The 27,890-nt window shown below is 42.5% G+C and overlaps 1 protein-coding gene across 1 annotated transcript in view; it reads right to left on the reverse strand.

The window, feature by feature from the left end:
* The window catches only part of LOC133557158 (long-chain fatty acid transport protein 4-like), a 102,557-nt gene that overhangs the window by 15,292 nt on the left and 59,375 nt on the right, over positions 1-27,890 (reverse strand). Inside the window, exons 8-10 of the mRNA XM_061907404.1 lie at positions 14,885-14,994; positions 14,564-14,773; positions 2,413-2,539 (exon numbers count right to left, since the gene is read on the reverse strand). Coding sequence (XP_061763388.1) covers positions 2,413-2,539; positions 14,564-14,773; positions 14,885-14,994 — 447 coding nt within the window. The remainder of the gene's footprint in view (positions 1-2,412; positions 2,540-14,563; positions 14,774-14,884; positions 14,995-27,890) is intronic.

Below are 27,890 nucleotides of genomic sequence, written 5' to 3' on the forward strand. Positions count from 1 at the left end.
CTATCACCCCTACAGACTTATTAGCAGGTCTATCACCCCTACAGACTTATCAGCAGGTCTATCACCCCTACAGACTTATCAGCAGGTCTATCACCCCTACAGACTTATTAGCAGGTCTATCACCCCTACAGACTTATTAGCAGGTCTATCACCCCTACAGACTTATCAGCAGGTCTATCACCCCTACAGACTTATTAGCAGGTCTATCACCCCTACAGACTTATCAGCAGGTCTATCACCCCTACAGACTTATTAGCAGGTCTATCACCCCTACAGACTTATTAGCATGTCTATCACCCCTACAGACTTATTAGCAGTCATTTTAGCAACAGCTGCGAATTAGGTCCACTGTTTGATGAAGAGGGAAACCACACGGAAGAGGAAAGAGGGCGTCTCCGCAGATGAGGATTACGCACGCCCTTTCCCGCCATCTTTCTCTCCAACGTCCGCTCACTTGCCAACAAGATGGATGAGCTAGCGTTGCTGATGAGAAGAAACAAGGACTTTTCCTCCTCTTGTGTTTAGTGCTTCACGGAGACATGGCTGAGCACGAGTGTCCCGGACAGCATGGTTCAACTGGAGGACTTTCATCTTCTCCGCGCGGACCGAGATGCACGACTCTGCGGCAAAACAAGAGGCGGTGGAGTCTGCTTCTTTATCAACAGCAACAACTGGTGACCAGATGTGACGCTGATATCACAACTGGTGACCAGACGTGACGCTGATATCACAACTGGTGACCAGATGTGACGCTGATATCACAACTGGTGACCAGACGTGACGCTGATATCACAACTGGTGACCAGACGTGACGCTGATATCACAACTGGTGACCAGACGTGACGCTGATATCACAACTGGTGACCAGACGTGACGCTGATATCACAACTGGTGACCAGACGTGACGCTGATATCACAACTGGTGACCAGACGTGACGCTGATATCACAACTGGTGACCAGACGTGACGCTGATATCACAACTGGTGACCAGACGTGACGCTGATATCACAACTGGTGACCAGACGTGACGCTGATATCACAACTGGTGACCAGACGTGACGCTGATATCACAACTGGTGACCAGACGTGACGCTGATATCACAACTGGTGACCAGACGTGACGCTGATATCACAACTGGTGACCAGACGTGACGCTGATATCACAACTGGTGACCAGACGTGACGCTGATATCACAACTGGTGACCAGACGTGACGCTGATATCACAACTGGTGACCAGACGTGACGCTGATATCACAACTGGTGACCAGACGTGACGCTGATATCACAACTGGTGACCAGACGTGACGCTGATATCACAACTGGTGACCAGACGTGACGCTGATATCACAACTGGTGACCAGACGTGACGCTGATATCACAACTGGTGACCAGACGTGACGCTGATATCACAACTGGTGACCAGACGTGACGCTGATATCACAACTGGTGACCAGACGTGACGCTGATATCACAACTGGTGACCAGACGTGACGCTGATATCACAACTGGTGACCAGACGTGACGCTGATATCACAACTGGTGACCAGACGTGACGCTGATATCACAACTGGTGACCAGACGTGACGCTGATATCACAACTGGTGACCAGACGTGACGCTGATATCACAACTGGTGACCAGACGTGACGCTGATATCACAACTGGTGACCAGACGTGACGCTGATATCACAACTGGTGACCAGACGTGACGCTGATATCACAACTGGTGACCAGACGTGACGCTGATATCACAACTGGTGACCAGACGTGACGCTGATATCACAACTGGTGACCAGACGTGACGCTGATATCACAACTGGTGACCAGACGTGACGCTGATATCACAACTGGTGACCAGACGTGACACTGATATCACAACTGGTGACCAGACGTGACGCTGATATCACAACTGGTGACCAGATGTGACACTGATATCCCACCAGATGTGACGCTGATATCACAACTGGTGACCAGATGTGACACTGATATCCCACCAGACGTGACGCTGATATCACAACTGGTGACCAGATGTGACACTGATATCCCACCAGATGTGACGCTGATATCACAACTGGTGACCAGATGTGACACTGATATCCCACCAGACGTGACGCTGATATCACAACTGGTGACCAGATGTGACACTGATATCCCACCAGATGTGACGCTGATATCCCAACACTGCTCTGGAAGATCTTTTCATTCACTCACCACGTGAGATTAGGACCACCCTTACCCTAACCGTGAGGTTACTATTAGGACATTTTTCTTTTTCTTTTGAAAATGTAGTGGGTGTGGCTTATATACGGTGTCCAGGAAACGGGATACTTTTTCATGTCATAAAGTTTGTGACTAAAGCAGATTTGTTTGCAGTTTGTGTGAAAGGAAGATGGCCGCCGCTGACCCTCACCTGGCTTGCAGGGAATGCAGACGCCGTCATGTCCCCTGATGAGTTCCATGGTCTCCTCGTCCACCCTCACCAGTCTGATGGGGTAAATGAAGGGCAGGATTTGGCTGTTGAAGCCACACGCTCCCACCTGACATGAAAAGAGCCATCATTTAGGTCTCACTACCTATTTTCCCTTGCAGAATGAGGACGAAGACAAATAAAACCAAACTAAAGTGAGAAAATAGTCGATTGTAGATTCTGTAAAAGCCAAGTTGGTTTATTACGTTGTACAGTAACTTTAATAACCTTAATAGAAGTGCAACTATTATCATTTCTACTTTCTATTTTAGTGGAGGAAATGTATTTACCGCTCGATCTACGTTCCCATCCTCACCTATGGTCATGAGTTTTGGGTCATGACCGAAAGGACACAAGATCACGGGTACAAGCGGCCCAAATGAGTTTCCAGGTCTCTCCCTTAGAGATAGGGTGAGAAGCTCTGCCATCCGGGAGGAACTCAAAGTAAAGCCGCTGCTCCTCCACATGGAGAGGAGCCAGATGAGTTGGTTTGGGCATCTGGTCAGGATGCCACCCGAACGCCTCCCTAGGGAGGTGTTTAGGGCACGTCCAACCGCTAGGAGACCACGGGGAAGACCCAGGACACGTTGGGAAGACTATGTCTCCCGGCTGGCCTGGGAACGCCTCGGGATCCCCCGGGAAGAGCTGGATGAAGTGGCTGGGGAGAGGGAAGTCTGGGCTTCCCTGCTTAGGCTGTTGCCCCCGCGACCCGACCTCGGATAAGCGGAAGATGATGGATGGAAATGTTTTGACAGTTCACTCCGTTTAGATGACTAAAATATGAATAAAACTAGACTATATTTTCATCAAAAGACTTGACTAAAACTAAAATAAAAACTGCTGTCAAAATTAACACGACTTAAAAAAACATTTTATAATTAAAACAAATATTAAATAAATTACTGAACTATAAATTATTATTTTGAATTAAATTATTAAAATATTTACAACAAAATAATATACAAACAAAAAGTAAAAATTTAAAAATAAAAATGATACCGTATTTCCTTGAATTGCCGCCGGGCAGATAGTATGCACCTGACGCCAATTACTGACCAGTCAAACTTGCTTGGCAAAATAATTAGTGCATGCTTAGTATTTAATTAGTATTTAATTATTATTTAATTAGTAATTAGTGCATGCTTAGTATTACTGACGGCTCAAACACTTCCCCTGTCATCATTTTCAAAATGGAGGAGGCTGATTTCAATACCGGTCATTTGAAATGACATAAAGGGAAGAAGATTAAGAACTATTCAGTATTATTCATTTGAAATGACATAAAGGGAAGAAGATTAAGAACTATTCAGTATTATTCATTTGAAATGACATAAAGGGAAGAAGATTAAGAACTATTCAGTATTATTCATTTGAAATGACATAAAGGGAAGAAGATTAAGAACTATTCAGTATTATTCATTTGAAATGACATAAAGGGAAGAAGATTAAGAACTATTCAGTATTATTCATTTGAAATGACATAAAGGGAAGAAGATTAAGAACTATTCAGTATTATTCATTTGAAATGACATAAAGGGAAGAAGATTAAGAACTATTCAGTATTATTCATTTGAAATGACATAAAGGGAAGAAGATTAAGAACTATTCAGTATTATTCATTTGAAATGACATAAAGGGAAGAAGATTAAGAACTATTCAGTATTATTCATTTGAAATGACATAAAGGGAAGAAGATTAAGAACTATTCAGTAGTATTCATTTGAAATGACATAAAGGGAAGAAGATTAAGAACTATTCAGTATTATTCATTTGAAATGACATAAAGGGAAGAAGATTAAGAACTATTCAGTAGTATTCATTTGAAATGACATAAAGGGAAGAAGATTAAGAACTATTCAGTAGTATTCATTTGAAATGACATAAAGAGAAGAAGATTAAGAACTATTCAGTAGGATTGAAGGTCCAAGCTACTGAATATGCTAAAAAGAAGAGTAAGCAGCTATGTTTTATTAATATACCTGTGGAGCCGACAGTCCGACAGACGGGGGGGTTGGGGGAGACCAGCTGCTCTCTCCCTCGTCACGTGACCACTTCCCAAAGAGTAAATAGAGCAAGAGCATACCAGTCACTTCCTGCTAGCGGCATACAACTACAGCTGATTGGACTGTGGTGGTCACGTGACTAGGAAGCGCGCAAAGAGTAAATAAAAAGGCAAGAGCCTAATAGTCTCCACAAATGTATGTAAGTATTTGACACATGCGTTACATAAAGCTAAGACCATTGTAAGGTTTTTTTTTTATTAAATGGGCTTTTCATGATGATATCCTTACATCACACTCAAATTTTTACTGCGAGAAGAGGTTTTAATATAATTAGCGCATGCTTACTTTTACCGCATGCCTTGGGTAAGTGCAGGAGTGAGAAGAGGTTTTAAATTAATTAGCGCCTCGGCGGCAATTCAAGGAAATACAGTACTTTTTTTTTCATTTTATAAAACAAGTTGTCAGGTAAGTAAAAGGTGTATTATCCTCAATATTAGGGTCAGACATTTAATCGAATTTCCATAGCTCATAAATAATATCATTTAAAAAATCTATGAATGTGCCGCTCAATGATGATTCCCGCGTTAACGTAACCGTGGATGAATTCAGAGAATTGGTCTTCCGCCCGATTGTAGCTGAGATAGGCGCCAGCGCCCCCCGCGACCCCGAAAGGGAATAAGCGGTAGAAAATGGATGGATGGATGGGTCTTGAAAAGGGAATCCATTTATTGACAAACAGTACAAGTGAGGGAAATGTTGGCATTGGGACATTTGTTTGGGAAAAGAAGGTGTCCGGTACCGCTCATGTTCTGACCCAAACACTGGAGCTAGAAAGAACACACACACACACACACACACACACCTGCTTGTGTTGTTGTGAACGACATCATGGACCATGTGCAAACAGGACAGCAGTCTACCCCCTTTTTTTTTAAACAACCTCAAGTCATTTCCTTACTCTTCAAGCTGAGAACTGCAACACACTTCCTTTCCTCTTTCACAAGAAAAGCCTGGTGTGCAACATCCACTCTGACTGTGCTAACAAAGTAAAGCTTTTGAAAAAAGTACCTTACACAAGTGTAATGGATTTAAAGCACTTGTCGATACATTTACACAATTGTTACACTTGGACCTAAAATACTGCTGACAATTGCAATAATAAATGTGAGGACTTTTGCATTTTATTAAATGATCACAAAGCACACATTTTATGGGGGGAACATAAGTGTAAAAGGTATAAAAAAAACATTTCATTATATTGCAGTTTATTTTATTGTTACCATTAATATTTTACTTGCTGTTGTTAATTTGTTAGTAAGTTATAATTGTTTTATTAAATTGTTTTTAAAGTTGAGTTTTGGTGGTACAATAAAAACTACTGTTTTCAAATGAATGAATGATTGTGTAAATAATCATCATTTCAATATCAATCCAAACAATTGTGATGATTAATTTTACCAATATTATCCAGCACTAACCAATATAAACCATCATAATGTGGAGCAGCTAGTACTACTCAATATAAACCATCATAATGTGGAGCAGCTAGTACTACTCAATATAAACCATCATAATGTGGAGCAGCTAGTACTACTCAATATAAACCATCATAATGTGGAGCAGCTAGTACTACTCAATATAAACCATCATATTGTGGAGCAGCTAGTACTACTCAATATAAACCATCATATTGTGGAGCAGCTAGTACTACTCAATATAAACCATCATATTGTGGAGCAGCTAGTACTACTCAATATAAACCATCATAATGTGGAGCAGCTAGTACTACTCAATATAAACCATCATATTGTGGAGCAGCTAGTACTACTCAATATAAACCATCATATTGTGGAGCAGCTAGTACTACTCAATACAATATAAACCATCATATTGTGGAGCAGCTAGTACTACTCAATATAAACCATCATATTGTGGAGCAGCTAGTACTACTCAATATAAACCATCATATTGTGGAGCAGCTAGTACTACTCAATACAATATAAACCATCATATTGTGGAGCAGCTAGTACTACTCAATATAAACCATTATAATGTGGAGCAGCTAGTACTACTCAATACAATATAAACCATCATATTGTGGAGCAGCTAGTACTACTCAATATAAACCATCATATTGTGGAGCAGCTAGTACTACTCAATATAAACCATCATATTGTGGAGCAGTTAGTACTACTCAATATAAACCATCATAATGCGGAGCAGCTAGTACTACTCAATATAAACCATCATATTGTGGAGCAGCTAGTACTACTCAATATAAACCATCATATTGTGGAGCAGCTAGTACTACTCAATATAAACCATCATAATGTGGAGCAGCTAGTACTACTCAATACAAACCATCATATTGTGGAGCAGCTAGTACTACTCAATATAAACCATCATAATGTGGAGCAGCTAGTACTACTCAATATAAACCATCATATTGTGGAGCAGCTAGTACTACTCAATATAAACCATCATAATGTGGAGCAGCTAGTACTACTCAATATAAACCATCATAATGTGGAGCAGCTAGTACTACTCAATATAAACCATCATATTGTGGAGCAGCTAGTACTACTCAATATAAACCATCATATTGTGGAGCAGCTAGTACTACTCAATATAAACCATCATAATGTGGAGCAGCTAGTACTACTCAATATAAACCATCATAATGTGGAGCAGCTAGTACTACTCAATATAAACCATCATAATGTGGAGCAGCTAGTACTACTCAATATAAACCATCATATTGTGGAGCAGCTAGTACTACTCAATATAAACCATCATATTGTGGAGCAGCTAGTACTACTCAATATAAACCATCATATTGTGGAGCAGCTAGTACTACTCAATACAATATAAACCATCATATTGTGGAGCAGCTAGTACTACTCAATATAAACCATCATATTGTGGAGCAGCTAGTACTACTCAATATAAACCATCATATTGTGGAGCAGCTAGTACTACTCAATATAAACCATCATATTGTGGAGCAGCTAGTACTACTCAATATAAACCATCATATTGTGGAGCAGCTAGTACTACTCAATATAAACCATCATATTGTGGAGCAGCTAGTACTACTCAATACAATATAAACCATCATATTGTGGAGCAGCTAGTACTACTCAATATAAACCATTATAATGTGGAGCAGCTAGTACTACTCAATACAATATAAACCATCATATTGTGGAGCAGCTAGTACTACTCAATATAAACCATCATATTGTGGAGCAGCTAGTACTACTCAATATAAACCATCATATTGTGGAGCAGCTAGTACTACTCAATATAAACCATCATATTGTGGAGCAGTTAGTACTACTCAATATAAACCATCATAATGCGGAGCAGCTAGTACTACTCAATATAAACCATCATATTGTGGAGCAGCTAGTACTACTCAATATAAACCATCATATTGTGGAGCAGCTAGTACTACTCAATATAAACCATCATAATGTGGAGCAGCTAGTACTACTCAATACAAACCATCATATTGTGGAGCAGCTAGTACTACTCAATATAAACCATCATAATGTGGAGCAGCTAGTACAACTCAATATAAACCATCATATTGTGGAGCAGCTAGTACTACTCAATATAAACCATCATAATGTGGAGCAGCTAGTACTACTCAATATAAACCATCATAATGTGGAGCAGCTAGTACTACTCAATATAAACCATCATATTGTGGAGCAGCTAGTACTACTCAATATAAACCATCATATTGTGGAGCAGCTAGTACTACTCAATATAAACCATCATAATGTGGAGCAGCTAGTACTACTCAATATAAACCATCATAATGTGGAGCAGCTAGTACTACTCAATATAAACCATCATAATGTGGAGCAGCTAGTACTACTCAATATAAACCATCATATTGTGGAGCAGCTAGTACTACTCAATATAAACCATCATATTGTGGAGCAGCTAGTACTACTCAATATAAACCATCATAATGTGGAGCAGCTAGTACTACTCAATATAAACCATCATATTGTGGAGCAGCTAGTACTACTCAATATAAACCATCATAATGTGGAGCAGCTAGTACTACTCAATATAAACCATCATATTGTGGAGAAGCTAGTACTACTCAATATAAACCATCATAATGTGGAGCAGCTAGTACTACTCAATATAAACCATCATAATGTGGAGCAGCTAGTACTACTCAATATAAACCATCATATTGTGGAGCAGCTAGTACTGCTCAATATAAACCATCATAATGTGGAGCAGCTAGTACTACTCAATATAAACCATCATAATGTGGAGCAGCTAGTACTACTCAATATAAACCATCATAATGTGGAGCAGCTAGTACTACTCAATATAAACCATCATATTGTGGAGAAGCTAGTACTACTCAATATAAACCATCATATTGTGGAGCAGCTAGTACTACTCAATATAAACCATCATATTGTGGAGCAGCTAGTACTACTCAATATAAACCATCATAATGTGGAGCAGCTAGTACTACTCAATATAAACCATCATAATGTGGAGCAGCTAGTGCTACTCGATATAAACCATCATATTGTGGAGCAGCTAGTACTACTCAATATAAACCATCATATTGTGGAGCAGCTAGTACTACTCAATATAAACCATCATATTGTGGAGCAGCTAGTACTACTCAATATAAACCATCATATTGTGGAGCAGCTAGTACTACTCAATACAATATAAACCATCATATTGTGGAGCAGCTAGTACTACTCAATATAAACCATCATATTGTGGAGCAGCTAGTACTACTCAATATAAACCATCATATTGTGGAGCAGCTAGTACTACTCAATACAATATAAACCATCATATTGTGGAGCAGCTAGTACTACTCAATATAAACCATTATAATGTGGAGCAGCTAGTACTACTCAATACAATATAAACCATCATATTGTGGAGCAGCTAGTACTACTCAATATAAACCATCATATTGTGGAGCAGCTAGTACTACTCAATATAAACCATCATATTGTGGAGCAGCTAGTACTACTCAATATAAACCATCATATTGTGGAGCAGTTAGTACTACTCAATATAAACCATCAAATGCGGAGCAGCTAGTACTACTCAATATAAACCATCATATTGTGGAGCAGCTAGTACTACTCAATATAAACCATCATATTGTGGAGCAGCTAGTACTACTCAATATAAACCATCATAATGTGGAGCAGCTAGTACTACTCAATACAAACCATCATATTGTGGAGCAGCTAGTACTACTCAATATAAACCATCATAATGTGGAGCAGCTAGTACTACTCAATATAAACCATCATATTGTGGAGCAGCTAGTACTACTCAATATAAACCATCATAATGTGGAGCAGCTAGTACTACTCAATATAAACCATCATAATGTGGAGCAGCTAGTACTACTCAATATAAACCATCATATTGTGGAGCAGCTAGTACTACTCAATATAAACCATCATATTGTGGAGCAGCTAGTACTACTCAATATAAACCATCATAATGTGGAGCAGCTAGTACTACTCAATATAAACCATCATAATGTGGAGCAGCTAGTACTACTCAATATAAACCATCATAATGTGGAGCAGCTAGTACTACTCAATATAAACCATCATATTGTGGAGCAGCTAGTACTACTCAATATAAACCATCATATTGTGGAGCAGCTAGTACTACTCAATATAAACCATCATAATGTGGAGCAGCTAGTACTACTCAATATAAACCATCATATTGTGGAGCAGCTAGTACTACTCAATATAAACCATCATAATGTGGAGCAGCTAGTACTACTCAATATAAACCATCATATTGTGGAGAAGCTAGTACTACTCAATATAAACCATCATAATGTGGAGCAGCTAGTACTACTCAATATAAACCATCATAATGTGGAGCAGCTAGTACTACTCAATATAAACCATCATAATGTGGAGCAGCTAGTACTACTCAATATAAACCATCATATTGTGGAGCAGCTAGTACTACTCAATATAAACCATCATATTGTGGAGCAGCTAGTACTACTCAATATAAACCATCATAATGTGGAGCAGCTAGTACTACTCAATATAAACCATCATAATGTGGAGCAGCTAGTACTACTCAATATAAACCATCATATTGTGGAGCAGCTAGTACTACTCAATATAAACCATCATATTGTGGAGCAGCTAGTACTACTCAATATAAACCATCATATTGTGGAGCAGCTAGTACTACTCAATATAAACCATCATATTGTGGAGCAGCTAGTACTACTCAATATAAACCATCATATTGTGGAGCAGCTAGTACTACTCAATATAAACCATCATATTGTGGAGCAGCTAGTACTACTCAATATAAACCATCATATTGTGGAGCAGCTAGTACTACTCAATATAAACCATCATAATGTGGAGCAGCTAGTACTACTCAATATAAACCATCATATTGTGGAGCAGTTAGTACTACTCAATATAAACCATCATAATGTGGAGCAGCTAGTACTACTTAATATAAACCATCATATTGTGGAGCAGCTAGTACTACTCAATATAAACCATCATAATGTGGAGCAGCTAGTACTACTCAATATAAACCATCATATTGTGGAGCAGCTAGTACTACTCAATATAAACCATCATATTGTGGAGCAGCTAGTACTACTCAATATAAACCATCATATTGTGGAGCAGCTAGTACTACTCAATATAAACCATCATATTGTGGAGCAGCTAGTACTACTCAATATAAACCATCATAATGTGGAGCAGCTAGTACTACTCAATATAAACCATCATAATGTGGAGCAGCTAGTACTACTCAATATAAACCATCATATTGTGGAGCAGCTAGTACTACTCAATATAAACCATCATATTGTGGAGCAGCTAGTACTACTCAATATAAACCATCATATTGTGGAGCAGCTAGTACTACTCAATATAAACCATCGTATTGTGGAGCAGCTAGTACTACTCAATATAACCCATCATATTGTGGAGCAGCTAGTACTACTCAATATAAACCATGATATGAAAAAGGTGTGGACTATAAACAAACTTGACCCTTGATTAATGTGCGTTGTTCTTGTTCAAACAAACAATAACATGAAAAAATGCTAACTTTTTTTTCTTTTGCAGATTTTGCAACTGACAACCCCCAGAGTCACATATCTGGTTATGCCAAAGTTAGCATGCTAACTTTTTTTTTTTTTTTTTAAGCAAATTTTACTGCATTCCACCTAAGTCTTCTAACTTGGTAGTTAGTACGTGTTGACTGTTAGCATACCAACATCTGCATGCTAACATTTTAGCCAACTTTCCAAGTGTAGACCCCAGACTGACATGACTTGGTACTTGACACATGTCAACTGTTAGCATGCCAACTTTCCAAGTGTAGACCTCAGACTGACATGACTTGGTACTTGACACATGTCAACTGTTAGCATGCTAACTCTTTAGCCAACTTTCCAAGTGTAGACCCCAGACTGACATGACTTGGTACTTGACACATGTCAACTGTTAGCATGCCAACTTTCCAAGTGTAGACCTCAGACTGACATGACTTGGTACTTGACACATGTCAACTGTTAGCATGCCAACTTTCCAAGTGTAGACCCCAGACTGACATGACTTGGTACTTGACACATGTCAACTGTTAGCATGTCAACTTTCCAAGTGTAGACCTCAGACTGACATGACTTGGTACTTGACACATGTCAACTGTTAGCATGCTAACTTTTTAGCCAACTTTCCAAGTGTAGACCCCAGACTGACATGACTTGGTACTTGACACATGTCAACTGTTAGCATGCCAACTTTCCAAGTGTAGACCCCAGACTGACATGACTTGGTACTTGACAAATTTCAACTGTTAGCATGCCAACTTTCCAAGTGTAGACCTCAGACTGACATGACTTGGTACTTGACACATGTCAACTGTTAGCATGCTAACTTTTTAGCCAACTTTCCAAGTGTAGACCCCAGACTGACATGACTTGGTACTTGACACATGTCAACTGTTAGCATGCCAACTTTCCAAGTGTAGACCTCAGACTGACATGACTTGGTACTTGACACATGTCAACTGTTAGCATGCTAACTTTTTAGCCAACTTTACAAGTGTAGACCGCAGACTGACATGACTTGGTACTTGACACATGTCAACTGTTAGCATGCTAACTTTACAAGTGTAGACCTCAGACTGACATGACTTGGTACTTGACACATGTCAACTGTTAGCATGCCAACTTTCCAAGTGTAGACCTCAGACTGACATGACTTGGTACTTGACACATGTCAACTGTTAGCATGCTAACTTTTTAGCCAACTTTCCAAGTGTAGACCCCAGACTGACATGACTTGGTACTTGACACATGTCAACTGTTAGCATGCCAACTTTACAAGTGTAGACCCCAGACTGACATGACTTGGTACTTGACACATGTCAACTGTTAGCATGCCAACTTTCCAAGTGTAGACCCCAGACTGACATGACTTGGTACTTGACACATGTCAACTGTTAGCATGCCAACTTTCCAAGTGTAGACCCCAGACTGACATGACTTGGTACTTGACACATGTCAACTGTTAGCATGCCAACTTTCCAAGTGTAGACCTCAGACTGACATGACTTGGTACTTGACACATGTCAACTGTTAGCATGCTAACTTTTTAGCCAACTTTCCAAGTGTAGACCCCAGACTGACATGACTTGGTACTTGACACATGTCAACTGTTAGCATGCCAACTTTACAAGTGTAGACCGCAGACTGACATGACTTGGTACTTGACACATGTCAACTGTTAGCATGCCAACTTTACAAGTGTAGACCTCAGACTGACATGACTTGGTACTTGACACATGTCAACTGTTAGCATGCCAACTTTCCAAGTGTAGACCTCAGACTGACATGACTTGGTACTTGACACATGTCAACTGTTAGCATGCTAACTTTTTAGCCAACTTTCCAAGTGTAGACCCCAGACTGACATGACTTGGTACTTGACACATGTCAACTGTTAGCATGCCAACTTTACAAGTGTAGACCGCAGACTGACATGACTTGGTACTTGACACATGTCAACTGTTAGCATGCCAACTTTACAAGTGTAGACCTCAGACTGACATGACTTGGTACTTGACACATGTCAACTGTTAGCATGCCAACTTTCCAAGTGTAGACCTCAGACTGACATGACTTGGTACTTGACACATGTCAACTGACATGACTTGGTACTTGACACATGTCAACTGTTAGCATGCCAACTTTCCAAGTGTAGACCTCAGACTGACATGACTTGGTACTTGACACATGTCAACTGTTAGCATGCCAACTTTCCAAGTGTAGACCTCAGACTGACATGACTTGGTACTTGACACATGTCAACTGTTAGCATGCTAACTTTTTAGCCAACTTTCCAAGTGTAGACCCCAGACTGACATGACTTGGTACTTGACACATGTCAACTGTTAGCATGCCAACTTTACAAGTGTAGACCGCAGACTGACATGACTTGGTACTTGACACATGTCAACTGTTAGCATGCCAACTTTACAAGTGTAGACCTCAGACTGACATGACTTGGTACTTGACACATGTCAACTGTTAGCATGCCAACTTTCCAAGTGTAGACCTCAGACTGACATGACTTGGTACTTGACACATGTCAACTGACATGACTTGGTACTTGACACATGTCAACTGTTAGCATGCCAACTTTCCAAGTGTAGACCTCAGACTGACATGACTTGGTACTTGACACATGTCAACTGTTAGCATGCCAACTTTCCAAGTGTAGACCTCAGACTGACATGACTTGGTACTTGACACATGTCAACTGTTAGCATGCCAACTTTACAAGTGTAGACCTCAGACTGACATGACTTGGTACTTGACACATGTCAACTGTTAGCATGCCAACTTTACAAGTGTAGACCCCAGACTGACATGACTTGGTACTTGACACATGTCAACTGTTAGCATGCCAACTTTACAAGTGTAGACCTCAGACTGACATGACTTGGTACTTGACACATGTCAACTGTTAGCATGCAAAGATTGGAATGCGATGTGTTCCTCCTACCTTGTTGTCAAAGTTGCCCAAGCTGCAGTTGCACTCGGTGGCTCCGTAGAATTCTGCTATCTGAGGAATGTGGAAGCGCGCCATGAAGTCCTCCCATATGGACTGACGCAGGCCGTTACCCAATGCCATGCGCACGCCGTGCCGCCTCTCCGTGTCGCGGACGGGCTGGTTGAGCAGGTAGCGGCAAATCTCTCCGATGTACTGGACGATCTGATGGCGGAGTAGAACACTGAAGAGGACCAGGACCAGGACCAGGACCAGGACCAGGACCAGGACCAGGACCAGGACCAGACAAAATAAGGGCGCACAGTCGCGACTTACGGTGCACTTGTACTTGGCGCAGTCGTCCCAGAAACGAGAGGCGGAGAACTTCTTTCTGATGACCACGGTCATGCCGTGGATCAAACACTGGCCCACGCCCACGATGTTACCTGCACACACAACATGCTTCATTTGTTACCTGCACACACAACATGCTTTATTTGTTACCTGCACACACAACATGCTTCATTTGTTACCTGTCCACACAACATGCTTCATTTGTTACCTGCACACACAACATGCTTCATTTGTTACCTGCACACACAACATGCTTCATTTGTTACCTGTCCACACAACATGCTTCATTTGTTACCTGCACACACAACATGCTTCATTTGTTACCTGTCCACACAACATGCTTCATTTGTTACCTGCACACACAACATGCTTCATTTGTTACCTGCACACACAACATGCTTCATTTGTTACCTGTCCACACAACATGCTTCATTTGTTACCTGCACACACAACATGCTTCATTTGTTACCTGTCCACACAACATGCTTCATTTGTTACCTGCACACACAACATGCTTCATTTGTTACCTGCACACACAACATGCTTCATTTGGGTCTGATAGCAGGCGTGATTTAACAAAGTATTTTTAATAAACATTTGCATCACGCAAAGACAAAGATGTAGATGATATTAAAAAGCTGACAAAAATGTACAAACCCTGTTTCCATATGAGTTGGGAAAGTGTGTTAGATGTAAATATAAACAGAATACAATGATTTGCAAATCCTTTTCAAGCCATATTCAGTTGAATATGCTACAAAGACAACATATTTCATGTTCAAACTCATAAACTTTATTTTATTTTGCAAATAATCATTAACTTTAGAATTTGATGCCAGCAACACGTGACAAAGAAGTTGGGAAAGGTGGCAATAAATACTGATAAAGTTGAGGAATGCTCATCAAACACTTATTTGGAACATCCCACAGGTGTGCAGGCTAATTGGGAACAGGTGGGTGCCATGATTGGGTATAAAAGCAGCTTCCATGAAATGCTAAGTCATTCACAAACAAGGATGGTGTGAGGGTCACCACTTTGTAAGCAAATTGTGGAACAGTTTTAGAACAACATTTCTCAACGAGCTATTACAAGGAATTTAGGGATTTTACCATCTATGGTCTGTAAAATCATCAGAAGGTTCAGAGAATCTGGAGAAATCACTTCACTTAAGCAATGATATTACGGACTGTTGACCCCTCAGGCGGTACTGCATCAAAAATGAACATCAGTGTGTAAAGGATATCACCACATGGGCTCAGGAATACTGCATAAAACCACTGGCAGTAACTACAGTTGGTTGCTACATCTGTAAGTGCAAGTTACAACTCTACTATGCAAAGCCAAAGCCATTTATCAACAACATCCAGAAACGCCGCCGGCTTGGCTGGGCCCGAGCTCATCTAAGATGGACTCATGCAAAGTGGAGAAGTGTTCTGTGGTCTGACGAGTCCACATTTCAAATTATATTTGGAAACAGAGGACGTGGTGTCCTCCGGAACAAAGAGGAAAATAATCCGGATTGTTATTAGCGCAAAGTGTAAAAGCCAGCATGTGTGATGGTATGGGGGTGTATTAGTGAACAAGACATGGGTAACTTACACATGTGTGATGGTATGGGGGTGTATTAGTGAACAAGACATGGGTAACTTACACATGTGTGATGGTATGGGGGTGTATTAGTGAACAAGACATGGGTAACTTACACATCTGTGATGGTATGGGGGTGTATTAGTGAACAAGACATGACTAACTTACACATGTGTGATGGTATGGGGGTGTATTAGTGAACAAGACATGACTAACTTACACATGTGTGATGGTATGGGGGTGTATTAGTGAACAAGACATGGGTAACTTACACATGTGTGATGGTATGGGGGTGTATTAGTGAACAAGACATGGGTAACTTACACATGTGTGATGGTATGGGGGTGTATTAGTGAACAAGACATGGGTAACTTACACATGTGTGATGGTATGGGGGTGTATTAGTGAACAAGACATGGGTAACTTACACATGTGTGATGGTATGGGGGTGTATTAGTGCCCAAGGCATGGGTAACTTACACATGTGTGATGGTATGGGGGTGTATTAGTGAACAAGGCATGGGTAACTTACACATGTGTGATGGTATGGGGGTGTATTAGTGAACAAGACATGACTAACTTACACATGTGTGATGGTATGGGGGTGTATTAGTGAACAAGACATGACTAACTTTCACATGTGTGATGGTATGGGGGTGTATTAGTGAACAAGACATGGGTAACTTACACATGTGTGATGGTATGGGGGTGTATTAGTGAACAAGACATGGGTAACTTACACATGTGTGATGGTATGGGGGTGTATTAGTGAACAAGACATGGGTAACTTACACATGTGTGATGGTATGGGGGTGTATTAGTGAACAAGACATGACTAACTTACACATGTGTGATGGTATGGGGGTGTATTAGTGAACAAGACATGGGTAACTTACACATGTGTGATGGTATGGGGGTGTATTAGTGAACAAGACATGACTAACCTACACATGTGTGATGGTATGGGGGTGTATTAGTGAACAAGACATGGGTAACTTACACATGTGTGATGGTATGGGGGTGTATTAGTGAACAAGACATGACTAACTTACACATGTGTGATGGTATGGGGGTGTATTAGTGAACAAGACATGGGTAACTTACACATGTGTGATGGTATGGGGGTGTATTAGTGCCCAAGGCATGGGTAACTTACACATGTGTGATGGTATGGGGGTGTATTAGTGAACAAGGCATGGGTAACTTACACATGTGTGATGGTATGGGGGTGTATTAGTGAACAAGACATGACTAACTTACACATGTGTGATGGTATGGGGGTGTATTAGTGAACAAGACATGACTAACTTACACATGTGTGATGGTATGGGGGTGTATTAGTGAACAAGACATGGGTAACTTACACATGTGTGATGGTATGGGGGTGTATTAGTGAACAAGACATGGGTAACTTACACATGTGTGATGGTATGGGGGTGTATTAGTGAACAAGACATGACTAACTTACACATGTGTGATGGTATGGGGGTGTATTAGTGAACAAGACATGACTAACCTACACATGTGTGATGGTATGGGGGTGTATTAGTGCCCAAGACATGGGTAACCTACACATGTGTGATGGTATGGGGGTGTATTAGTGCCCAAGACATGGGTAACTTACACATGTGTGATGGTATGGGGGTGTATTAGTGAACAAGGCATGGGTAACTTACACATCTGTGAAGGCACCATTAATGCTGAATGGTACATACACGGTGGTAGAGGGGTTAGTGCGTCTGCCTCACAATACAAAGGTCCTGCAGTCTTGGGTTCAATCCCGGGCTCGGGATCTTTCCGTGTGGAGTTTGCATGTTCTCCCCGTGACTGCGTGGGTTCTACTCCTGCTTCCTCCCACCTCCAAAGACATGCACCTGGGGATAGGCCCCTCCCACCTCCAAAGACATGCACCGGGGGATAGGCCCCTCCCACCTCCAAAGACATGCACCTGGGGATAGGCCCCTCCCACCTCCAAAGACATGCACCTGGGGATAGGCCCCTCCCACCTCCAAAGACATGCACCTGGGGATAGGCCCCTCCCACCTCCAAAGACATGCACCTGGGGATAGGCCCCTCCCACCTCCAAAGACATGCACCTGGGGATAGGTTGATGGGCAACACTAAATGGTCCCTAGTGTGTGAATGTTGTCTATCTGTGTTGGCCCTGTGATGAGGTGGTGACTTGTCCAGGGTGTACCCCGCCTTCCACCCGATTGTAGCCCGGATAGGCGCCAGTGCCCCCCGCGACCCCAAAAGGGAATAAGCGTTAGGAAATAGATGGAGGGTCCATACAGGTTTTGGAGCAACATATGTTGTCATCCAAGCAACGTTATCATGGACGCCCCTGCTTATTTCAGCAAAACAATGCCAATCCACATTCAGCACGTGTTACAATAGCATGGCTTGGTAAAAAAAGAGTGTGGGTACTTTCTTGGCCCGCCTGCAGTCCAGACCTGTCTCCCATGGAAAATGTGTGGTGCATTATGAAGCGTAAAATAGGACAGCGGAGACCCCGGACTGTTGAAGGACTGAAGCTCTACATAAAACAAGAATGGGAAAGAATTCCACTTTCAAAGCTTCAACAATTAGTTTCCTCAGTTCCCAAACGTTTATTGAGTGTTGTTAAAAGAAAAGGTGATGTAACACAGTGGTGAACATGCCCTTTCCCAACTACTTTGGCACATGTTGCAGCCATGAAATTCTAAGTTAATTATTATTTGCAAAAAAAATAAGTTTATGAGTTTGAACATGAAATATGTTGTCTTTGTAGCATATTCAACTGAATATGGCTTGAAAAGGATTTGCAAATCATTGTATTCTGTTTATATTTACATCTAACACCATTTCCCAACTCACATGGAACCGGAGTTTGTAGATCAGTGGTTCTCAAATGGGGGTCCGCGTACCCCTGGGGGTACTTAAAGGTACGCCAAGGGGTATGTGAGTTTTTGTTTTTTTTTAAATATTCTAAAAATAGCAACAATTCAAAAATCCTTTATAAATATATTTATTGAATAATACTTCAACAAAATTTGAATGTAAGTTATAAAGTGTGAAAAGAAATACAACAATGCAATATTCAGTGTTGAAGGCTAGATTTTTTGTGGACATGTTCCATAAATATTGATGTTTAAGATGTATTTTTTTGTGAAGAAATGTTAGAAGTAAGTTGATGAATCCAGATGGATCTCTATTACAATCCCCAAAGAGGCCACTTTAAGTTGATGATTACTTCTATTTGGAGAAATCTGCATTTACAATTCAATCACTTGTTTGTTTTTCAACAAGTTTTTAGTTATTTTTATATCTTTTTTTTCAAATAGTTCGAGAAAGACCACTACAAATGAGCAATATTTTGCACTGTTATACAATTTAATAAATCAGACTCTGATGACATAGTGCTGTATTTTACTTCTTTATCTCTTTTTTTCAACCAAAATTTTTGCTTTGATTAGGGGGTAACTGAATTTAAAAAAAGTTATCAGGGGGTACATCACTGAAAAAAGGTTGAGAACCACTGTATTATCTAATAAATAAATAAAGTACTATCTATCTATCTATCTATCTAATACGCTAACTCATTTACGAGTGTCTGATACGATACATTAAAGGATGCCATTTGAAGTTAATAATGCCAAAGCACGTTCACAAATTCCTGGGTAAATTCAGCAAAATGTCAGCGTGGAGTTATTGAGTCTGTTTAGCTGATTGGAGAGCTAGCTTGCACAGCTAGTGGCTCCATGACCATGACTTCTGTTTTGTTTGATCAGCCGTTTTACTGCCGTGTTACAGACACCGTTTGGGAACAATTAAGGTATGTAAATAAACTAAAATAATTATGTGTAAATAACTCATTTCGCAACATGTGGATCTATTGTCTGATACTTGCAGAGTGGTAGAGTGGAAGGAGTAAACGGTGCTAATGTCTGATACTTGCAGAGTGGTAGAGCGGAAGGAGTAAACGGTGCTAATGTCTGATACTTGCAGAGTGGTAGAGCGGAAGGAGTAAACGGTGCTAATGTCTGGTACTTGCAGAGTGGTAGAGTGGAAGGAGTAAACGGTGCTAATGTCTGATACTTGCAGAGTGGTAGAGCGGAAGGAGTAAACAGTGCTATTTTGTGGTACTTGCAGAGTGGTAGAGCGGAAGGAGTAAACGGTGCTATTGTGTGGTACTTGCAGAGTGGTAGAGCGAAAGGAGTAAACGGTGCTATTGTGTGGTACTTGCAGAGTGGTAGAGCGGAAGGAGTAAACAGTGCTATTGTGTGGTACTTGCAGAGTGGTAGAGTGGAAGGAGTAAACGGTGCTAATGTCTGGTACTTGCAGAGTGGTAGAGTGGAAGGAGTAAACGGTGCTATTGTGTGGTACTTGCAGAGTTGTAGAGCGGAAGGAGTAAACGGTGCTAATGTCTGATACTTGCAGAGTTGTAGAGCGGAAGGAGTAAACGGTGCTAATGTCTGATACTTGCAGAGTGGTAGAGCGGAAGGAGTAAACAGTGCTATTGTGTGGTACTTGCAGAGTGGTAGAGTGGAAGGAGTAAACGGTGCTAATGTCTGATACTTGCAGAGTGGTAGAGCGGAAGGAGTAAACGGTGCTAATGTCTGATACTTGCAGAGTGGTAGAGCGGAAGGAGTAAACGGTGCTAATGTCTGATACTTGCAGAGTGGTAGAGCGGAAGGAGTAAACGGTGCTAATGTCTGGTACTTGCAGAGTGGTAGAGTGGAAGGAGTAAACGGTGCTAATGTCTGATACTTGCAGAGTGGTAGAGCGGAAGGAGTAAACAGTGCTATTTTGTGGTACTTGCAGAGTGGTAGAGCGGAAGGAGTAAACGGTGCTATTGTGTGGTACTTGCAGAGTGGTAGAGCGGAAGGAGTAAACGGTGCTATTGTGTGGTACTTGCAGAGTGGTAGAGCGGAAGGAGTAAACAGTGCTATTGTGTGGTACTTGCAGAGTGGTAGAGTGGAAGGAGTAAACGGTGCTAATGTCTGGTACTTGCAGAGTGGTAGAGTGGAAGGAGTAAACGGTGCTATTGTGTGGTACTTGCAGAGTTGTAGAGCGGAAGGAGTAAACGGTGCTAATGTCTGATACTTGCAGAGTTGTAGAGCGGAAGGAGTAAACGGTGCTAATGTCTGATACTTGCAGAGTGGTAGAGTGGAAGGAGTAAACGGTGCTAATGTCTGATACTTGCAGAGTGGTAGAGTGGAAGGAGTAAACGGTGCTAATGTCTGATACTTGCAGAATGGTAGAGCGGAAGGAGTAAACGGTGCTAATGTCTGATACTTGCAGAGTGGTAGAGCGGAAGGAGTAAACGGTGCTATTGTGTGGTACTTGCAGAGTGGTAGAGCGGAAGGAGTAAACGGTGCTATTGTCTGATACTTGCAGAGTGGTAGAGCGGAAGGAGTAAACAGTGCTATTGTCTGATACTTGCAGAGTGGTAGAGCGGAAGGAGTAAACAGTGCTATTGTCTGGTACCTGCAGAGTGGTAGAGCGCAAGGAGTAAACGGTGCTATTGTGTGGTACTTGCAGAGTGGTAGAGCGGAAGGAGTAAACAGTGCTATTGTGTGGTACTTGCAGAGTGGTAGAGCGGAAGGAGGTAACGGTGCTATTGTGTGGTACTTGCAGAGTGGTAGAGCGGAAGGAGTAAACAGTGCTATTGTGTGGTACTTGCAGAGTGGTAGAGTGGAAGGAGTAAACGGTGCTAATGTCTGGTACTTGCAGAGTGGTAGAGTGGAAGGAGTAAACGGTGCTAATGTCTGATACTTGCAGAGTGGTAGAGCGGAAGGAGTAAACGGTGCTAATGTCTGATACTTGCAGAGTGGTAGAGTGGAAGGAGTAAACGGTGCTAATGTCTGATACTTGCAGAGTGGTAGAGTGGAAGGAGTAAACGGTGCTAATGTCTGATACTTGCAGAGTGGTAGAGCGGAAGGAGTAAACAGTGCTATTGTCTGGTACTTGCAGAGTGGTAGAGTGGAAGGAGTAAACGGTGCTAATGTCTGATACTTGCAGAGTGGTAGAGCGGAAGGAGTAAACGGTGCTATTGTGTGGTACTTGCAGAGTGGTAGAGCGGAAGGAGTAAACGGTGCTATTGTCTGATACTTGCAGAGTGGTAGAGCGGAAGGAGTAAACAGTGCTATTGTCTGATACTTGCAGAGTGGTAGAGCGGAAGGAGTAAACGGTGCTATTGTCTGATACTTGCAGAGTGGTAGAGTGGAAGGAGTAAACGGTGCTAATGTCTGATACTTGCAGAGTGGTAGAGCGGAAGGAGTAAACAGTGCTATAGTGTGGTACTTGCAGAGTGGTAGAGCGGAAGGAGTAAACGGTGCTATTGTGTGGTACTTGCAGAGTGGTAGAGCGGAAGGAGTAAACAGTGCTATTGTGTGGTACTTGCAGAGTGGTAGAGTGGAAGGAGTAAACGGTGCTAATGTCTGGTACTTGCAGAGTGGTAGAGTGGAAGGAGTAAACGGTGCTAATGTCTGATACTTGCAGAGTGGTAGAGCGGAAGGAGTAAACGGTGCTAATGTCTGATACTTGCAGAGTGGTAGAGTGGAAGGAGTAAACGGTGCTATTGTGTGGTACTTGCAGAGTGGTAGAGTGGAAGGAGTAAACGGTGCTAATGTCTGGTACTTGCAGAGTGGTAGAGTGGAAGGAGTAAACGGTGCTAATGTCTGATACTTGCAGAGTGGTAGAGCGGAAGGAGTAAACGGTGCTAATGTCTGATACTTGCAGAGTGGTAGAGTGGAGGGAGTAAACGGTGCTAATGTCTGATACTTGCAGAGTGGTAGAGTGGAAGGAGTAAACGGTGCTAATGTCTGATACTTGCAGAGTGGTAGAGCGGAAGGAGTAAACAGTGCTAATGTCTGATACTTGCAGAGTGGTAGAGTGGAAGGAGTAAACGGTGCTATTGTCTGGTACTTGCAGAGTGGTAGAGTGGAAGGAGTAAACGGTGCTAATGTCTGATACTTGCAGAGTGGTAGAGCGGAAGGAGTAAACGGTGCTATTGTGTGGTACTTGCAGAGTGGTAGAGCGGAAGGAGTAAACGGTGCTATTGTCTGATACTTGCAGAGTGGTAGAGCGGAAGGAGTAAACAGTGCTATTGTCTGATACTTGCAGAGTGGTAGAGCGGAAGGAGTAAACGGTGCTATTGTCTGATACTTGCAGAGTGGTAGAGCGGAAGGAGTAAACGGTGCTATTGTGTGGTACTTGCAGAGTGGTAGAGCGGAAGGAGTAAACAGTGCTATTGTGTGGTACTTGCAGAGTGGTAGAGTGGAAGGAGTAAACGGTGCTAATGTCTGGTACTTGCAGAGTGGTAGAGTGGAAGGAGTAAACGGTGCTAATGTCTGATACTTGCAGAGTGGTAGAGCGGAAGGAGTAAACGGTGCTAATGTCTGATACTTGCAGAGTGGTAGAGTGGAAGGAGTAAACGGTGCTATTGTGTGGTACTTGCAGAGTGGTAGAGTGGAAGGAGTAAACGGTGCTAATGTCTGGTACTTGCAGAGTGGTAGAGTGGAAGGAGTAAACGGTGCTAATGTCTGATACTTGCAGAGTGGTAGAGCGGAAGGAGTAAACGGTGCTAATGTCTGATACTTGCAGAGTGGTAGAGTGGAGGGAGTAAACGGTGCTAATGTCTGATACTTGCAGAGTGGTAGAGTGGAAGGAGTAAACGGTGCTAATGTCTGATACTTGCAGAGTGGTAGAGCGGAAGGAGTAAACAGTGCTATTGTCTGGTACTTGCAGAGTGGTAGAGTGGAAGGAGTAAACGGTGCTAATGTCTGATACTTGCAGAGTGGTAGAGCGGAAGGAGTAAACGGTGCTATTGTGTGGTACTTGCAGAGTGGTAGAGCGGAAGGAGTAAACGGTGCTATTGTCTGATACTTGCAGAGTGGTAGAGCGGAAGGAGTAAACAGTGCTATTGTCTGATACTTGCAGAGTGGTAGAGCGGAAGGAGTAAACGGTGCTATTGTGTGGTACTTGCAGAGTGGTAGAGCGGAAGGAGGTAACGGTGCTATTGTGTGGTACTTGCAGAGTGGTAGAGCGGAAGGAGTAAACAGTGCTATTGTGTGGTACTTGCAGAGTGGTAGAGTGGAAGGAGTAAACGGTGCTAATGTCTGGTACTTGCAGAGTGGTAGAGTGGAAGGAGTAAACGGTGCTAATGTCTGATACTTGCAGAGTGGTAGAGCGGAAGGAGTAAACGGTGCTAATGTCTGATACTTGCAGAGTGGTAGAGTGGAAGGAGTAAACGGTGCTAATGTCTGATACTTGCAGAGTGGTAGAGTGGAAGGAGTAAACGGTGCTAATGTCTGATACTTGCAGAGTGGTAGAGCGGAAGGAGTAAACAGTGCTATTGTCTGGTACTTGCAGAGTGGTAGAGTGGAAGGAGTAAACGGTGCTAATGTCTGATACTTGCAGAGTGGTAGAGCGGAAGGAGTAAACGGTGCTATTGTGTGGTACTTGCAGAGTGGTAGAGCGGAAGGAGTAAACGGTGCTATTGTCTGATACTTGCAGAGTGGTAGAGCGGAAGGAGTAAACAGTGCTATTGTCTGATACTTGCAGAGTGGTAGAGCGGAAGGAGTAAACGGTGCTATTGTCTGATACTTGCAGAGTGGTAGAGTGGAAGGAGTAAACGGTGCTAATGTCTGATACTTGCAGAGTGGTAGAGCGGAAGGAGTAAACAGTGCTATAGTGTGGTACTTGCAGAGTGGTAGAGCGGAAGGAGTAAACGGTGCTATTGTGTGGTACTTGCAGAGTGGTAGAGCGGAAGGAGTAAACAGTGCTATTGTGTGGTACTTGCAGAGTGGTAGAGTGGAAGGAGTAAACGGTGCTAATGTCTGGTACTTGCAGAGTGGTAGAGTGGAAGGAGTAAACGGTGCTAATGTCTGATACTTGCAGAGTGGTAGAGCGGAAGGAGTAAACGGTGCTAATGTCTGATACTTGCAGAGTGGTAGAGTGGAAGGAGTAAACGGTGCTATTGTGTGGTACTTGCAGAGTGGTAGAGTGGAAGGAGTAAACGGTGCTAATGTCTGGTACTTGCAGAGTGGTAGAGTGGAAGGAGTAAACGGTGCTAATGTCTGATACTTGCAGAGTGGTAGAGCGGAAGGAGTAAACGGTGCTAATGTCTGATACTTGCAGAGTGGTAGAGTGGAGGGAGTAAACGGTGCTAATGTCTGATACTTGCAGAGTGGTAGAGTGGAAGGAGTAAACGGTGCTAATGTCTGATACTTGCAGAGTGGTAGAGCGGAAGGAGTAAACAGTGCTAATGTCTGATACTTGCAGAGTGGTAGAGTGGAAGGAGTAAACGGTGCTATTGTCTGGTACTTGCAGAGTGGTAGAGTGGAAGGAGTAAACGGTGCTAATGTCTGATACTTGCAGAGTGGTAGAGCGGAAGGAGTAAACGGTGCTATTGTGTGGTACTTGCAGAGTGGTAGAGCGGAAGGAGTAAACGGTGCTATTGTCTGATACATGCAGAGTGGTAGAGCGGAAGGAGTAAACAGTGCTATTGTCTGATACTTGCAGAGTGGTAGAGCGGAAGGAGTAAACGGTGCTATTGTCTGATACTTGCAGAGTGGTAGAGCGGAAGGAGTAAACGGTGCTATTGTGTGGTACTTGCAGAGTGGTAGAGCGGAAGGAGTAAACAGTGCTATTGTGTGGTACTTGCAGAGTGGTAGAGTGGAAGGAGTAAACGGTGCTAATGTCTGGTACTTGCAGAGTGGTAGAGTGGAAGGAGTAAACGGTGCTAATGTCTGATACTTGCAGAGTGGTAGAGCGGAAGGAGTAAACGGTGCTAATGTCTGATACTTGCAGAGTGGTAGAGTGGAAGGAGTAAACGGTGCTATTGTGTGGTACTTGCAGAGTGGTAGAGTGGAAGGAGTAAACGGTGCTATTGTCTGATACATGCAGAGTGGTAGAGCGGAAGGAGTAAACAGTGCTATTGTCTGATACTTGCAGAGTGGTAGAGCGGAAGGAGTAAACGGTGCTATTGTCTGATACTTGCAGAGTGGTAGAGCGGAAGGAGTAAACGGTGCTATTGTGTGGTACTTGCAGAGTGGTAGAGCGGAAGGAGTAAACAGTGCTATTGTGTGGTACTTGCAGAGTGGTAGAGTGGAAGGAGTAAACGGTGCTAATGTCTGGTACTTGCAGAGTGGTAGAGTGGAAGGAGTAAACGGTGCTAATGTCTGATACTTGCAGAGTGGTAGAGCGGAAGGAGTAAACGGTGCTAATGTCTGATACTTGCAGAGTGGTAGAGTGGAAGGAGTAAACGGTGCTATTGTGTGGTACTTGCAGAGTGGTAGAGTGGAAGGAGTAAACGGTGCTAATGTCTGGTACTTGCAGAGTGGTAGAGCGGAAGGAGTAAACGGTGCTAATGTCTGATACTTGCAGAGTGGTAGAGTGGAGGGAGTAAACGGTGCTAATGTCTGATACTTGCAGAGTGGTAGAGTGGAAGGAGTAAACGGTGCTAATGTCTGATACTTGCAGAGTGGTAGAGCGGAAGGAGTAAACAGTGCTATTGTCTGGTACTTGCAGAGTGGTAGAGTGGAAGGAGTAAACGGTGCTAATGTCTGATACTTGCAGAGTGGTAGAGCGGAAGGAGTAAACGGTGCTATTGTGTGGTACTTGCAGAGTGGTAGAGCGGAAGGAGTAAACGGTGCTATTGTCTGATACTTGCAGAGTGGTAGAGCGGAAGGAGTAAACGGTGCTATTGTCTGATACTTGCAGAGTGGTAGAGCGGAAGGAGTAAACGGTGCTATTGTCTGATACTTGCAGAGTGGTAGAGTGGAAGGAGTAAACGGTGCTAATGTCTGATACTTGCAGAGTGGTAGAGCGGAAGGAGTAAACAGTGCTATTGTGTGGTACTTGCAGAGTGGTAGAGCGGAAGGAGTAAACGGTGCTATTGTGTGGTACTTGCAGAGTGGTAGAGCGGAAGGAGTAAACAGTGCTATTGTGTGGTACTTGCAGAGTGGTAGAGCGGAAGGAGTAAACGGTGCTATTGTCTGATACTTGCAGAGTGGTAGAGCGGAAGGAGTAAACGGTGCTATTGTCTGATACTTGCAGAGTGGTAGAGCGGAAGGAGTAAACGGTGCTATTGTCTGATACTTGCAGAGTGGTAGAGCGGAAGGAGTAAACAGTGCTATTGTCTGGTACCTGCAGAGTGGTAGAGCGGAAGGAGTAAACGGTGCTATTGTGTGGTACTTGCAGAGTGGTAGAGCGGAAGGAGTAAACAGTGCTATTGTGTGGTACTTGCAGAGTGGTAGAGCGGAAGGAGGTAACGGTGCTATTGTGTGGTACTTGCAGAGTGGTAGAGCGGAAGGAGTAAACAGTGCTATTGTGTGGTACTTGCAGAGTGGTAGAGCGGAAGGAGTAAACGGTGCTATTGTGTGGTACTTGCAGAGTGGTAGAGCGGAAGGAGTA

The sequence above is a fragment of the Nerophis ophidion genome, linkage group LG08 (assembly GCF_033978795.1).
Source record: "Nerophis ophidion isolate RoL-2023_Sa linkage group LG08, RoL_Noph_v1.0, whole genome shotgun sequence".
Classification (NCBI taxonomy): domain Eukaryota; kingdom Metazoa; phylum Chordata; class Actinopteri; order Syngnathiformes; family Syngnathidae; genus Nerophis; species Nerophis ophidion.